A 13,225-nucleotide genomic window follows, 5' to 3' on the forward strand; every position below is an offset into this window, starting at 1 on the left:
GAATTAAAAAAAAACATGAATAGATAGAGAAGCGTTATTTGTTTAACTTAAATATTTTAATATCTTAAATGATTTTTCTGCAGAGGAGATTTCTAAATGTCTCCTGGGAAAGTTTTGTCAGATTTAGCTAACTTCGCTGTGTAATCTGCTTCCCCAAAGACGCTTAAATACACAGACATTACTTAGCACACGAAGGCATGCACTTTTCCATGAGAAGACGTACAGAGACATGACGACTAGTTGATGTGTGTGCACCCCCCACACAGCCTAACCAATGTGCAGACTACTGTACAATCTCTACGCCCTGAACAGGTAGTCTGAACACTGGGAAAGCGGGGCGGGCATGACGCTTCACGGGGAGATGAGATGAGTCCAACAGCACTAAGGAATGAATGTGCACAAAACATTAAACATCACAACATACACAATGATTATTCACAAATTTCACTTTTTGTGAGTATCACCACACCCTTTGCCAAAAAGCAAATGTTCTGTTATCCAAATGCTTTTTTTTTTTTTTGGAAGTGAGCATGGAAAATTGGAGATGAGAAAGTTAATGTTTATTATTGACAACTGCTTTCAAATTCTCGCTCAAATGCTGTTGCGGTATATATATAACATTTATTATTGATATATGATAGTTCATATGTCCATTTCTGTTTGCCTAGCTGTGTGATAATATCTATCTAGCCCATTGTCCCTCCTCAACTTCAGAATTTCAGATCTTTTTCTCCCACACGCAAACGATAAACACTTTAAAGGGAAAAGAAATACCTCAAAGTTCGTGCATCTCGGCCAATCAGATTTGGCATTAGATGTTCCGATCGTCCTCTGAAAACGTTCATCCTTCCCTTTCTCCTTCTGTCTCTCTTTTTCTCTAGACGTCCGAGTGTGTGAGATGCCAAAAGAGTGTTAGGTGAGTGGGGGAGGCGGAGGAGAGGAGGGTCCTTTAAAACCTCGGAGTGTTTGATGGTGGTACGAGAAGGCGAAGAATGTGGGTGGCAAGAGGCATTGGGTTTCCTGGCCCTTTCACCCCCGCCGACTCATAAAATCCATCTTAGATTAGGAGCAGAGTCTTTGAAAACAGATATACAAAATGATAAGATATGCAGCATTCGTTTGAAACACACAGCGTCTTTCGTACTTTCAAATATGGGTTTTTCAGAATCGACGTGGCAGACTTTTGACTCCTGGAAGAGCAGAAAGGAGGGAGAGAAAGAGGTGGAGCTTTTTTTCCGTTTTCCCCCCGCCTTAATCTTATGTTTCTTTTCTTGTTAAACAGGAAGTGAAAGGTCAGAGGTTACAGAAGAGTAAGATGAGGAAAGCTGGTACTGATGAAGACCTGTCAGACTCAGCGATTGCTTTGAAATGTATTTCGGACATCTGTGTGTGTTTATGTGTGTGTGTGAAGGTGTGGGTGGTGTCGCTGACTTGAGTTCTTGGCATGGAGATGGAGGTGTAATATCTCCAGATGTGTCGTCCTGTGCTCTGTACCTCTCTTCACGCTGATATTTATTCTGAAGCTCACTTCCTCTGCTCGTACTGGATAAAGAGCTCTTTATACTGGCTTACAACCCCCCTAACGATTACACACATGTTTTTTGGTGTTTTAAAAGATGACTGTAGACGAGGTGCTTCAGAAGTTAGGGCTGAAGTTTAGGCTCACCACAGAATGTTGCTCTGAAATGCAGGAGGGTTCTTATTAAATGTGGAGATGGAGACATGGTGGGGACCTATAAACAAGAGGCATTCATCATCTGTTTGATCTGTCCTTGGGGTCGGGGGCTCCCCTTCCCTTGGTTTTCTGTGGACATTAATCTCTGAAACTGGCAGTTTAGATGGAAAGTTTATTGTCACAAGATGATACCGTCTGCTCTGTCAGTGGTTCTGAAGCCTTGTGTTTGAAAATCGATCTGAATTTCTGAGGTTGTTACAGGAATGTTCTGGGTTCAAGATAAGGTCAGCTCTAGCCACAGTATCTTTGGCTTGCTGGCGATTACCACAATCATTTAGACTCGTTGATTAGTTTGTAAAAACAGGCACAAATGTGTTTACGGCAATGCAGTTACAATGGAAGGCTATTTGTCTTACGTGTCCATTTTTCTAAAACCTGAATACATAAGCCTTCCATTGATGTATGATTGTTAGGATAGGATAATATTTGGTGGAGATACAACTATTTGAAAATCTGGAATCTGAGGGTGCAAAAAAATCTAAATATTGAGAAAATCGCCTTTAAAGTTGTCCAAATGAAGTTCTTAATGTACAGTACAGACCAAATGTTTGGACACACCTTCTCATTCAAAGAGTTTTCTTTATTTTCCTGACTATGAAAATTGTAGATTCACACTGAAGGCATCAAAACTGTGAATTAACACATGTGGAATTATATATGGAATTATATAAATAACAAAAAAGTGTGAAACAACTGAAAATATGTCATATTGTTGGTTCTTCAAAGTAACCACCTTTGCTTTGATTACTGCTTTGCACACTCTTGGCGTTCTCTTGATGAGCTTCAAGAGGTCACCTGAAATGGTCTTCCAACAGTCTTGAAGGAGTTCTCCGACAGATGCTTAGCACTTGTTGGCCTTTTTGCCTTCTGTCTGCAGTCCAGCTCACCCCTAAACCATCTCGACTGGTTTCAGGTCTGGTGACTGTGGAGGCCAGGTCATCTGGCGCAGCACCCCATCACTCTCTTGGTCAAATAGCCCTTGATGCCTTCAGTGTGACTCTACAATTTTTATAGTCATGAAAATAAAGAAAACTCTTTGAATGAGAAGGTGTGTCCAAACTTTTGGTCTGTACTATATATTACTAATCAAAAATGAAGTTTTGATAAATTAATATCCTAATGATTTTTGGCATAAAAGAAAAAAAATATAATTTTGACCCATACAATGTACTGTATTTTTGGCTATTGCTACAAATATAACCCAGTGACTTGTGCTCCAGGGTCAAATTTGTAGATTACATTCATACATTCTTCAGTTTTGACCATTTAAAGTTGGTATATATATATATATATATATATATATATATATATATATATATATATATATATATATAAATATATATATATATATATATATTAAATTCTAGAAATGACTGTAAGTTCATAAAGGTGTCAAAAAATTATAATGTACAGAATAGAAATGGATATTAATTTAGATATTAATTTAGAAATGGATATTAATTATAAAATATTATTTAAATAATGATAACCAAGGTGGCGGGACTCACTAGGACTTCACAAACTTCGATTGGGGCTGCAAGATGAAATTCTGATTTATATATTATTATTAATAAAATGTAGTAATACATTATAAAAAGGTACCATTTGTTAACATTCACTACATTAGCTAACATGAACTACTAGTTTTACTACTCCTTACTAACTCCTAATTGATGGTAATTGCAACACATTAATTAAAACATTAATAAAATCAAAAGTTATATTTGTTGATATTAATGGACCTGAGATCATTTGAACTAACAGTGAACAGTTGCACTTTTACTAACTAATGTAAACAAAGATTCTTAGATAATGTCATAAATTATTAGTTTTACTCTTTGTTAGGTAATATTACTTTATCCATGAACTAGCATGAATATTAAATATATTAAAATAATTATTGATATATTAAAATATTCTATCTTAAAATGCAATATGATAAATATTTTAACTTTTTTACATACTTTTATTTATTTATTTTGAAAACATGCAGTTTTTGAAATGTATAGAATTGCAAAATGAATTGTTTAATTAATATATCAACACTCCCACTTAATATCTTACCTTATATATAAGTGAGATGTTTATAAGTGGTTGTAGTATTTATATTTTTGATCAAAGAAACAAGAGGTTCCAATTGAAATGTACATTTTTTTCACAGCTGAAAAAAAAAACTGTCAAACTGATTTATTTTGAATCATAATATTAATGATAATACAAATACAATGTGTTTACACTTTAAATGAATCATGGCCTTGGCACAGTCATCTTTATCATTTAAAGTTTGGTGCCTATGTGCCAGATATGTGTAATGATCATTCACAAAAAAAGAAAAATACATAAGCTCTGTTCCTGAATGTTAAACACACAGGCATCCTCTGTGGTTTTATGAGACTCTGCGTGTGATTCAACCTTTTTGTTTCCCCAGACTTGGGAGGCTCCCTGAAGTCTGTTATTTCTGGATATGGCTCAGTGGAGGAAAATTATCATACGTTTCAGGCTAAATTATTGAAACATAGACTAAGAATGCTGGTCTAAGAAAGGCACTGCCTCAAAACTGAAAGAAGACTGCATAAAGAAAAGAGAGATGAGGAATGGGATGAGATGAGATGAAACTAGCCCCTTATGCTTCAAGTTACTAATAATTGAAAGTAGTTAAGCTACAGTACAGTTCTTCTTTTAAAAGAAAGTGATTTGCATCAAGTCACTAAGAAAAAGATTCTACAATTACAACAAAGCTATTTAACCTGTTAAATGTCACCCCGTCCCGTATACGGGACGCCTACGTTGACTGTACTATATTACAATCAAATCTAATCTAATCTTGACAAACTATGTATCGTTGGAAAGGTCTAAGACTCCCAAATATATATTTTACCAATATTTTTTGTTAAAAATTATGTAGGAAAAGTAATGGATGAATTTATGACAAGAGTGCACCCTCAGAAATCTACATTACAAAAGGAGCTTTGACCTTTGTTTAAAAATAAGACTTCCTCGTTGCCTTTTTCTCTATCACATTTTAGAAATCATCAGAAGTTATATATCACTTGAAAATATAAAATCTCAAAATTCATCCTTCAAAACCCATTTTAAAATCAGACATTGCATTACCATGTAAATGGTACATCAAAATCATGTTACAAAATGTTTTCAGTCATGAATTATAAAAATTTAGGTTTGTATCATGCACATTCAAGTCTATCTTCAAAAACGTGAGTGACAGTTAACAGGTTAAAGGAACATTAAAAACAAATCTGATAACTAGTTATCTGATTAAACAAAGCAATTCACTATACTAACTGTCTTTTTACCTGTTCGATTATAACCTTAGGTTTTTCAGGTGCAAATGTATATCACATATATATATAAACCCTTTCACACATGAGTTTAAAAAACAGTAATACAGCACTTGTTGCACTACATCACTACATCATTGCCAAATGGATCTTATTTATGAAAGCTACACTATTTTACTGCAGCTACTATATAGCTATAAGTTGGACTATCTGTGAATTTTTTTTTATATTTATATTTCATGTTTTTAACCACATTGTGACTTGAAGTACTTAAATTGCAATAAATGTTCATTAAAGAGGCCACACACGGTTTTATTCGCCACGACGATAACTGATATAAATGTGAATATTGTTGCTACTTTGTAGATTTTATATTTCTATCATATCTTTATAATAGAGTAATGACATCAAGTGTTGTTAAGTATAGCTGGCATACAGATCATTTTGTGTTGATGCTGAAATGCATTCCTCTGGTGGTTTGTAAGTAGGTTACTCTTCTAATATGTGGATGCTTCACACTGTGTTTTCTTCTGCACTCCCTCTCCTCCTCCTACATGCTTCAGTGTGTCATCTCTCTGCCCTCACTTTTTTATTCAAAAGGGATAAGCATCAATCAGAATGACAAATCAACTATTTTCTGTCCCCTTTAGGTATCAGAGAAAAACACATACTGTAATCTTTAAGAGCAGAGTTTAATTCACTTAATACAGGATTTCCATCTCCAGCTAGTGTGTGTTGCTGATTAAGTGTGTGTGTCATAAATCTGATACTTAGGTCCAATCCCAATTCTACCCCTTAACCCTTCCCCTTTCCCCTACCCGTCCGTTTTGCGCATTCACGTGAAGGAGTACGGGTGTCTCGATTCTCTTTTGGTTGGAGGGGTAGGGGTAAGGGGAAGGGCCAGATAGCCCTTCAAACAAAGATTTTTCGGGACCACAAAACCAAATTTTTTTTTTTTTTATTATAAACAGCGCAGTCATGGATCGAAAAATAATAAGCGTAAATCAAAACATGTAAACGTGTAAACACATTTAAAATTATATTGCACAAAACTAAAACATGAATTCAATGTTATTTTTTTGTGTGCTTGTGGTCTTTTCCCCTTTGCTCTTGTTTCCACGTTCTGCGCTTGCGTTTCTAAAAGTTGCAGTTAGAGTTTCATGTAAATCAGGGCAGGCTTCAGCGTCACCATTGGCCGCAAGTTCTAGATTGACAGCTGCTCCTCTAGCCAATCAGTCCAAGGGGGAGTTGACGTCACTCCAATGCGACTCGTGGCTGCTGTGGTAGGTGTGTGAAGTAGAGGGTGAAGGTGACACGGAGTGGATTTTCAAATCTCTCCCGTCCCACTCCCGCAAAAAAAGAACCCGTCCTGTCCCAATCCCATGAAAAAAAACTGGGAAAAAATCCCGTCCCGTTTTTCGGAATGACTCATGTTCTCTCCCACTCCCATGTTGTATTTTTTTCTTTCTTTTTTCGGCCGGAATCTGTCAGTTACAGTGAAAAAATACAGCACAGATCACAGCATGCCCACTTTAGTTAAAGAAAAATTTTAAATGTAGTTTTTTTTTATGTAAATCATCCATTCTAACACACGTTTTCTATTTATTTTTTTCATTTGAGTGTATATTGCACTCTGAGAGTGGCACTCTCTATAGATTTATTTTTCATGCATGGAGTTTCTCGCTCATGTTTACATGACCAAGACGATAGAAACCGCATCTTGTTTTCTTTAATTATTTTACAGAACCACAACGTTTTGTTGGTATTCTGAGTGCACACAAATATACGTATTCGGATTCGAAAGATTTATCACTTTTATCTGTATGACCAAAAATGACGGAGTATTTTAAGAGCAAGTGAGAGCACCGTGCCTCCATCTGTCCTGCTGTTCAGTGTCCACACACACTTCAATAGCACACATTTCTGTAGGTCAACATTAGATTGAGTGGCCATATAAAGTTATTACTACATACATCTTTTAGATGAAAAGCTTTATTTGAGGTCTATGAATGGTAGGTGGGCTTTTGGATGCCCTGCCCGATATAGGCTACTATTACCACATAGACCAGCCGTTAAGTACAATTGAGTTCAAAATTAAAATATAAGCCTACAGATTATACTTTATTTATTTAAAAGGTAGGCTATATTTGTGTAGAAAGTTGGGGATCAAACTGTTATTACGATTCCAGGTCCCACCAATTTTTTTTCCTGTCCCTTCCCAATCCGATGATTAATAGTGATTTTGTTTATAATCAATGTCAGCCTCTATAGTGTGAAGATGGATAAGCAGCATCAGCAGGCAAATCCCGGACGATCTCAGGAAATTAGTCTTAAATATTTTGTTAGTGGGTGACAGAAGCATTCCCTTTGTGTGATATTTAATGCGCATCTTATTAGTACTGCTTCTAGTCGAACGCGCCTAATGCTGCTCCATGTGAAAGCGCGCAGGTGATGGAGATTTACCACTGATTACACAACCGGCTTTACTGACAAGAAAAATTAAACATCGTGTGTGATTTGTCGTACAGCCTAACTGCCTAAAATATAAAGTATTGCTCACTAATCCAAACTAACAAGATTCATGTTAACAGGCTAGATATCGGCCCACTCGGTCTACGTAGAGCTTGCAGAAAATATCATAACACACGAAGGGAATGTTTCTGTCACCCAATAACAACATATTTATGGCTAATTACCTGAGATCGTCCGGGATTTTCCTGCTGACCCTGGTTATCCATCTTCACACACACCTACCACAGCAGCCACGAGTCGCATTGGAGTGACGTCAACTCCCCCTTGGACTGATTGGCTAGAGGAGCAGCTGTCAATCTAGAACTTGCGGCCAATGGTGACGCTGAAGCCTGCCCTTATTTACATGAAACTCTATCTGCAACTTTTAGAAACGCAAGCGCAGACCGTGGAAACCAGAGCAAAGGGGAAAAGACCACAAGCACACAAAAAAATAACATATGAGCAGGAAACCTGATTTTATTTGAGTTCTGAATTCATGTTTCAGTTTTGTGCAATATAATTTTAAATGTGTTTACATTTTTTATTTAAGCTTATTATTTTTCGATCCATGACTGCACTGTTTGTTATTTAAAATATTTGATCTTTGCTTATTATTTTTCGATCTGTGACTGCAATACATTTGGCGGGATTCTATTCCCATACACAACATATGTCTGATCAGGGCGATAATTGTCATAGACATTGATGGGGCCTAATCCCCCCAATTATTAGAAATCGCTAAACCATTCTCTCAAATATTGCCTATCCGAGAGAGAAAGAGAGAGAGAAAAAGAAAGAGAGAAAGAGAAAGTTTACTTAAAAACAGCAATTTTTATCCTCTTGCTGCTGGAAAATATAATGTAACGAATCAGTATTTAAACTGTATTTAATAAAAGTCGTGGGGCAGCGTTAACAAGTTTATTTTCTCCTGGATGTGTGAACTGCGCGATTTTCGATATGTGTGTGTGTGTCAGTAAGCAGCTCATTAATCCAGAACAATAATTAAAAGCTCTAATGCACACCAGTATATGTGTGTATTGTAAGAGCTAGACAATGAATAATGATGTGTGACAGCATAGTAGTGGTGTCCCAATTTTTAGGGGAATATTTTCTCCCCTACACACTGTTTCAAGAGACAAGGGGAAGGGGTAGGCGAAGGGGAAGGGGAAGGGGAAGGGGTAGTGTGCCATTGCAGTCTTCCAGTGTGGAATCAATACTCACATCACAAGTACTTGTTAACCCTTTAGTGTTATAGGTGATGGGACCGACATGTAAGCACTAACTGTTGTTTAATTCCTTTGAATTTCTAAATAGGGGTCCTATTATGCTTTTTGACTTTTTCAACTTTAGTTAGTTTGTAATGTTGCTGTTTGAGCATTAAAAACATCTGCAGAGTTACAAAGATATTTTATTTAACACTATGACGAACGACTTGTTTTAGCTTCAGTGCATATTTTTTTGGATTTGTTTTTTCACAAATACCGATGAATGGGACGAGACCTGGTTGAGCTCCACTACAGTGTTATCACTATGTCGGAGATGCTAGCTTTCCCAAACAAACTTAGAGTGGTTACAATCATTGGGGTTTAAATCAGGCTAAAATTGGTTTGATATTGGTGCAATATTTACACTGAAGCTTTCAGGCGGCTATGGTAAGGGGCATGACATTTCCCAACCAGGCGTCTAGTGCTTCCAATCACAACACAAACTGGCCCAGCTAGCCAATCACAGCACATTTCATATTTCAGAAGGCGGGCCTTCATTTGATACAGGAACTATTCGAGCCATTCATGCCAGACTGGACAGAGAGGTGTTGTAATAATGTAAAATATGTGAAAAATAATGTATTTTCCAAACAATCTCGTATGAGAGCCTGTTCTAGCACACCCCCAAAACAAAATCAAGTCTTTGTAAAAGAGCTTAATAGGACCCCTTTAAGTATTGTATTCTGCTTATGCTATTTAGTTAATGGAAATACAGGTTCAGCAGATTCAACTTGTTCAATAGGCAGTCCCTGATCTTGAAGTGTTCTCTTTTGCTTTGTTTCATTAACTTTTTAATTGTGCTCTTTGCCCTCTGCAGGAGAAAGAGAAGAAGTACATGCTGCCATTGGACAACCTGAAGCTCAGAGATATAGAGAAGAGTTTCATGTCCAGCAAGCACGTGTTTGCTCTCTTTAACACTGAACAAAGGTTAGAAAAAACACTTTACTCACTGCAGAGCTTTCAAAAAAGAAGAAATACATTAATATACTTAATGCAAAATTAATCTGAATATAAACTGAACAAGAAGGTGGCTAGCCGCACACTGAATCCAGTACAGACGAAAAGACTAAAGTCTAAAAACAATTATTATTCTTTTTTTATAAATTGCATCATGCAAAAAGTTAAAAACAATAGCAATGCGCTGAAAGATCTGCTTGCTCTTGTCTATGTGTTTTTAACTCGCATGCACTTTGAAAAACATTTTTTAGACTTTTCCAGTCTGAACTGGATTCAGTGTGCGACTATGCACCTTCTTGTTCATTTTCAGTTATTCCATTGGCTCTACACACCTGCAGTAAAAGGATTTCTTTTTTCCTGTTTGGAGTGCTACAATTCCCTCTAGTTAACACAATTTAAAACAGCTGTTTTCTATTTGAATATATTTTAAAATGTAACGTATTATGATGGATTTTTCAGCTTCATTAATCCAGTGTCATATGACCCTTTAGAAATCCTTGTAATATGCTGATTATGTATAATAAACATCAATACATATAATAAACATTTATAATAAAAAATATTTATATAATAATTTAATACTGACCGTGGACTCTTATCTGAAATCTGAATAAAGAAGTTTTCCATTGATTGTTACGATCAGACCATTTTTTGCAAGATACAACTATTTGAAAATCTGGAATCTTAGGGTGCAAAAAACTAAATCTAAATATTGAGAAAATCATCTTTAAAGTTGTCCAAATGAATTTCTTAGCAATACATATGACTAATAAAAAATTTTGTTTTTATATATTTATGTTAGGACATTTACAAAATATCACAGTGGAACATGATCTTTCTTAATATCCTAAAAATTATTGGCATACATTTATATATATATATATATATATATATATATATATATATATATATATATATATATATATATATATATATATATGTATAAGTTTGACCCATACAATGTATTGTTGGCTAATGCTACAAAATATACTCGTGCTTCTTATGACTGGTTTTGTGCTCCAGGGTCACATTTATACAATTTACATCTCTTTTTTTTTTTTACATATCATCTACATTTTTATTTTGTGAGCACAATATGACTCATTGCTCATACATGTTGTTGGACTGTTGTCTCAGGAACGTGTATAAAGACTACAGGCAGCTTGAGCTGGCAAGCGACACTCAGGAGGAGGTGGACAGCTGGAAGGCCTCCTTCCTGCGAGCTGGAGTTTACCCAGAGCGCATCACTGTACGTGAATGCTTCCACTGATCATCTCTCAGTCATATTAACTTATTAACTCATTACTGTGCCGCAACAGCTGCCACATGCATAACCAGTCACCAATGCAATTCTAACAAACACTGATAGCTTACTAGCTTAATGAACTAACTTATTGTGCTTTCTTTGCTACATCTGCAGGACAAAGAGAAGGTACGTTGTTTTTCCTCTGACTTTTTCCTTTCTCTCTCTTCCAAATCTGTCATATGCAAACAAATTCCTCTCTGAACAGGAGTATGTATTGTATTTAACAAAATGATGGGGTCACCACTGATTGACTGTTGAGCACAGAGGTCAAATCAACTGTGATCCAGTGCTAGGATTTAATTTGCTTCATTATTCCACACTTTGTTCTTCACAAATATGTGTTGCTGGTCCTCAGCAGAGTGATGCCAGTGAGGAGAACGGCTCAGATGGCTTCATGCACTCCATGGATCCTCAGCTTGAGAGGCAGGTGGAGACCATCAGGAACCTTGTGGATTCCTACATGGCCATTGTCAACAAGACTGTGCGGGACCTCATGCCCAAGACCATTATGCATCTCATGATCAACAACGTAAGCTGGGTTTACCATGATGTTTGCTATCAAATAAGAATCATGTAAGTTAGTTTCTTACTGGATGTTTCTTGGACCTGCATTTCCAGACAAATACAGCTGGCGCTGCACTATTTCTTAGTCTTCTTGTATACTTCCTCTTCCCATAGACTAAGGAATTCATCCATGCTGAGTTGCTGGCTAACTTGTACTCATGTGGAGACCAGAACTCTCTGATGGAGGAGTCAGCAGAACAGGCTCAGCACAGGGAGGAGATGCTGCGCATGTACCACGCTCTGAAAGAGGCCCTCAACATCATCGGGGACATCAGCACCACCACCGTCTCCACTACCATGCCCCCGCCGGTGGATGACTCCTGGCTGCAGGTACAAGGAGGACCTTCAGGGCGCAGGTACTGTCAAACAAGCAATGTTTTGAAGTGAGTTTCAGTGTACACGATATTGCTTTTTATTTGTGCAGTCTTTCATACTGAAACAGGTGAAATGTATCAAAGATCATTTTTGAATAGCCAATTACCTTTACTTTGCCAAGTTAAACAATCATTTGTTCACAAAACACTGATTTTGATTTCATGAGGTCTTTAATATTTGTTTGCTATTGTCTTAATAAGAGTGCTTAAGTTAAAGTAATGTTTTAAAGGATTAGCTTAAAGTGTTAAATTTACACCGCTAAATGTAAGACCCTTAATCCTTGGCTGTGATCATGTAGAGCCCTTTGAAGCTGTACTGAAATTGCAACCTTAAAACTGTTCCATGTTTCTCAAGCCAAAATAGAAATCTTTTTATTTTCTTTTTACAGATCTCCAATGTCTAGTCCCACTCCCCAGCGTCGGGCCCCTCCAGGGCCTCCTCGTCCAGGTGGGCGCACTGCCCCAGGACCCCCTACCGCTGGAGCACCTCCTGTGCCATCCAGACCCGGGGCCTCTCCTGACCCCTTCGGCGGCCCCCCGCCCCAGGTCCCCTCTCGTCCAAACCGCGCCCCACCAGGTATCCCAAGGTGGGTCAGAGAGGAACTTTATACATACAGTAATTGTGCAAAATATAATATAGATACAAATGTTTATATTTTCCAGTGTAATTGTTCAGAAAAGGGGTCTTTGAAATATTTAATTGAATTAAAGGGATGGTTCACTTTCAAATAAAATTTTTATATGTTTTAGCTTCCCTCAAGGGCATCCAAGATGTAGGTTTCTTTGTTTCCGCAGTATTTCCCATTTTAATATTTTTAGGTCAAACCGTTCTTGTCTGTGACTCACATAATGGAGGTCTATGGTCACCACCTCAAAGAGCATGCACAGACGAGTCCAAATTAAACAGACGAGTCCCCATGGTAAGTACACATTGATGACCTAAGACATGAAACGAGCGGTTTGTGTAAGAAAACGAACAGTATTTATAGTTTTTATCTCTTCTACACAACCACGTCCAACTGATCTGAGGGCGCGCGTGCTTCCTGTTTTTCTTGTGACGTTTGCCCGTGCTCTGGCTTATTTTGTGCAAGCGCGGAAAGCGCCGGAAGTTATCTATCGCTCATGTACGTCACTCATTGTTTACACTTACTGTCTATGGTTTAAACAGAGATTTCAGAAGTGTTACCTTTCACTGTGACGTACATGAAATTGCA

At 37.1% G+C, this 13,225-nt stretch overlaps 1 protein-coding gene across 9 annotated transcripts in view; it reads left to right on the plus strand.

The window, feature by feature from the left end:
• dnm1b (dynamin 1b) overlaps window positions 1–13,225 on the plus strand; it is a 40,942-nt gene that overhangs the window by 22,659 nt on the left and 5,058 nt on the right. For 6 of the 9 annotated variants that reach the window (XR_008154148.1, XM_052557712.1, XM_052557709.1 and 3 more), the window contains exons 16-20: window positions 9,628–9,737; window positions 10,905–11,016; window positions 11,429–11,602; window positions 11,752–11,993; window positions 12,401–12,598. Coding sequence is in view for 8 of the 9 variants with exons in the window: in XM_052557712.1 (XP_052413672.1) it covers window positions 9,628–9,737; window positions 10,905–11,016; window positions 11,429–11,602; window positions 11,752–11,993; window positions 12,401–12,598 (836 nt within the window). In the remaining variant the exon portion in view is untranslated. Of the gene's footprint in view, window positions 1–9,627; window positions 9,738–10,904; window positions 11,017–11,428; window positions 11,647–11,751; window positions 11,994–12,400; window positions 12,599–13,225 lie in introns of those variants that run through there. The other 3 variants (XM_052557713.1, XM_052557708.1, XM_052557714.1) reach the window with 3 other exon arrangements.

The sequence above is a fragment of the Carassius gibelio genome, chromosome B5 (assembly GCF_023724105.1).
Source record: "Carassius gibelio isolate Cgi1373 ecotype wild population from Czech Republic chromosome B5, carGib1.2-hapl.c, whole genome shotgun sequence".
Classification (NCBI taxonomy): Eukaryota; Metazoa; Chordata; class Actinopteri; order Cypriniformes; family Cyprinidae; genus Carassius; species Carassius gibelio.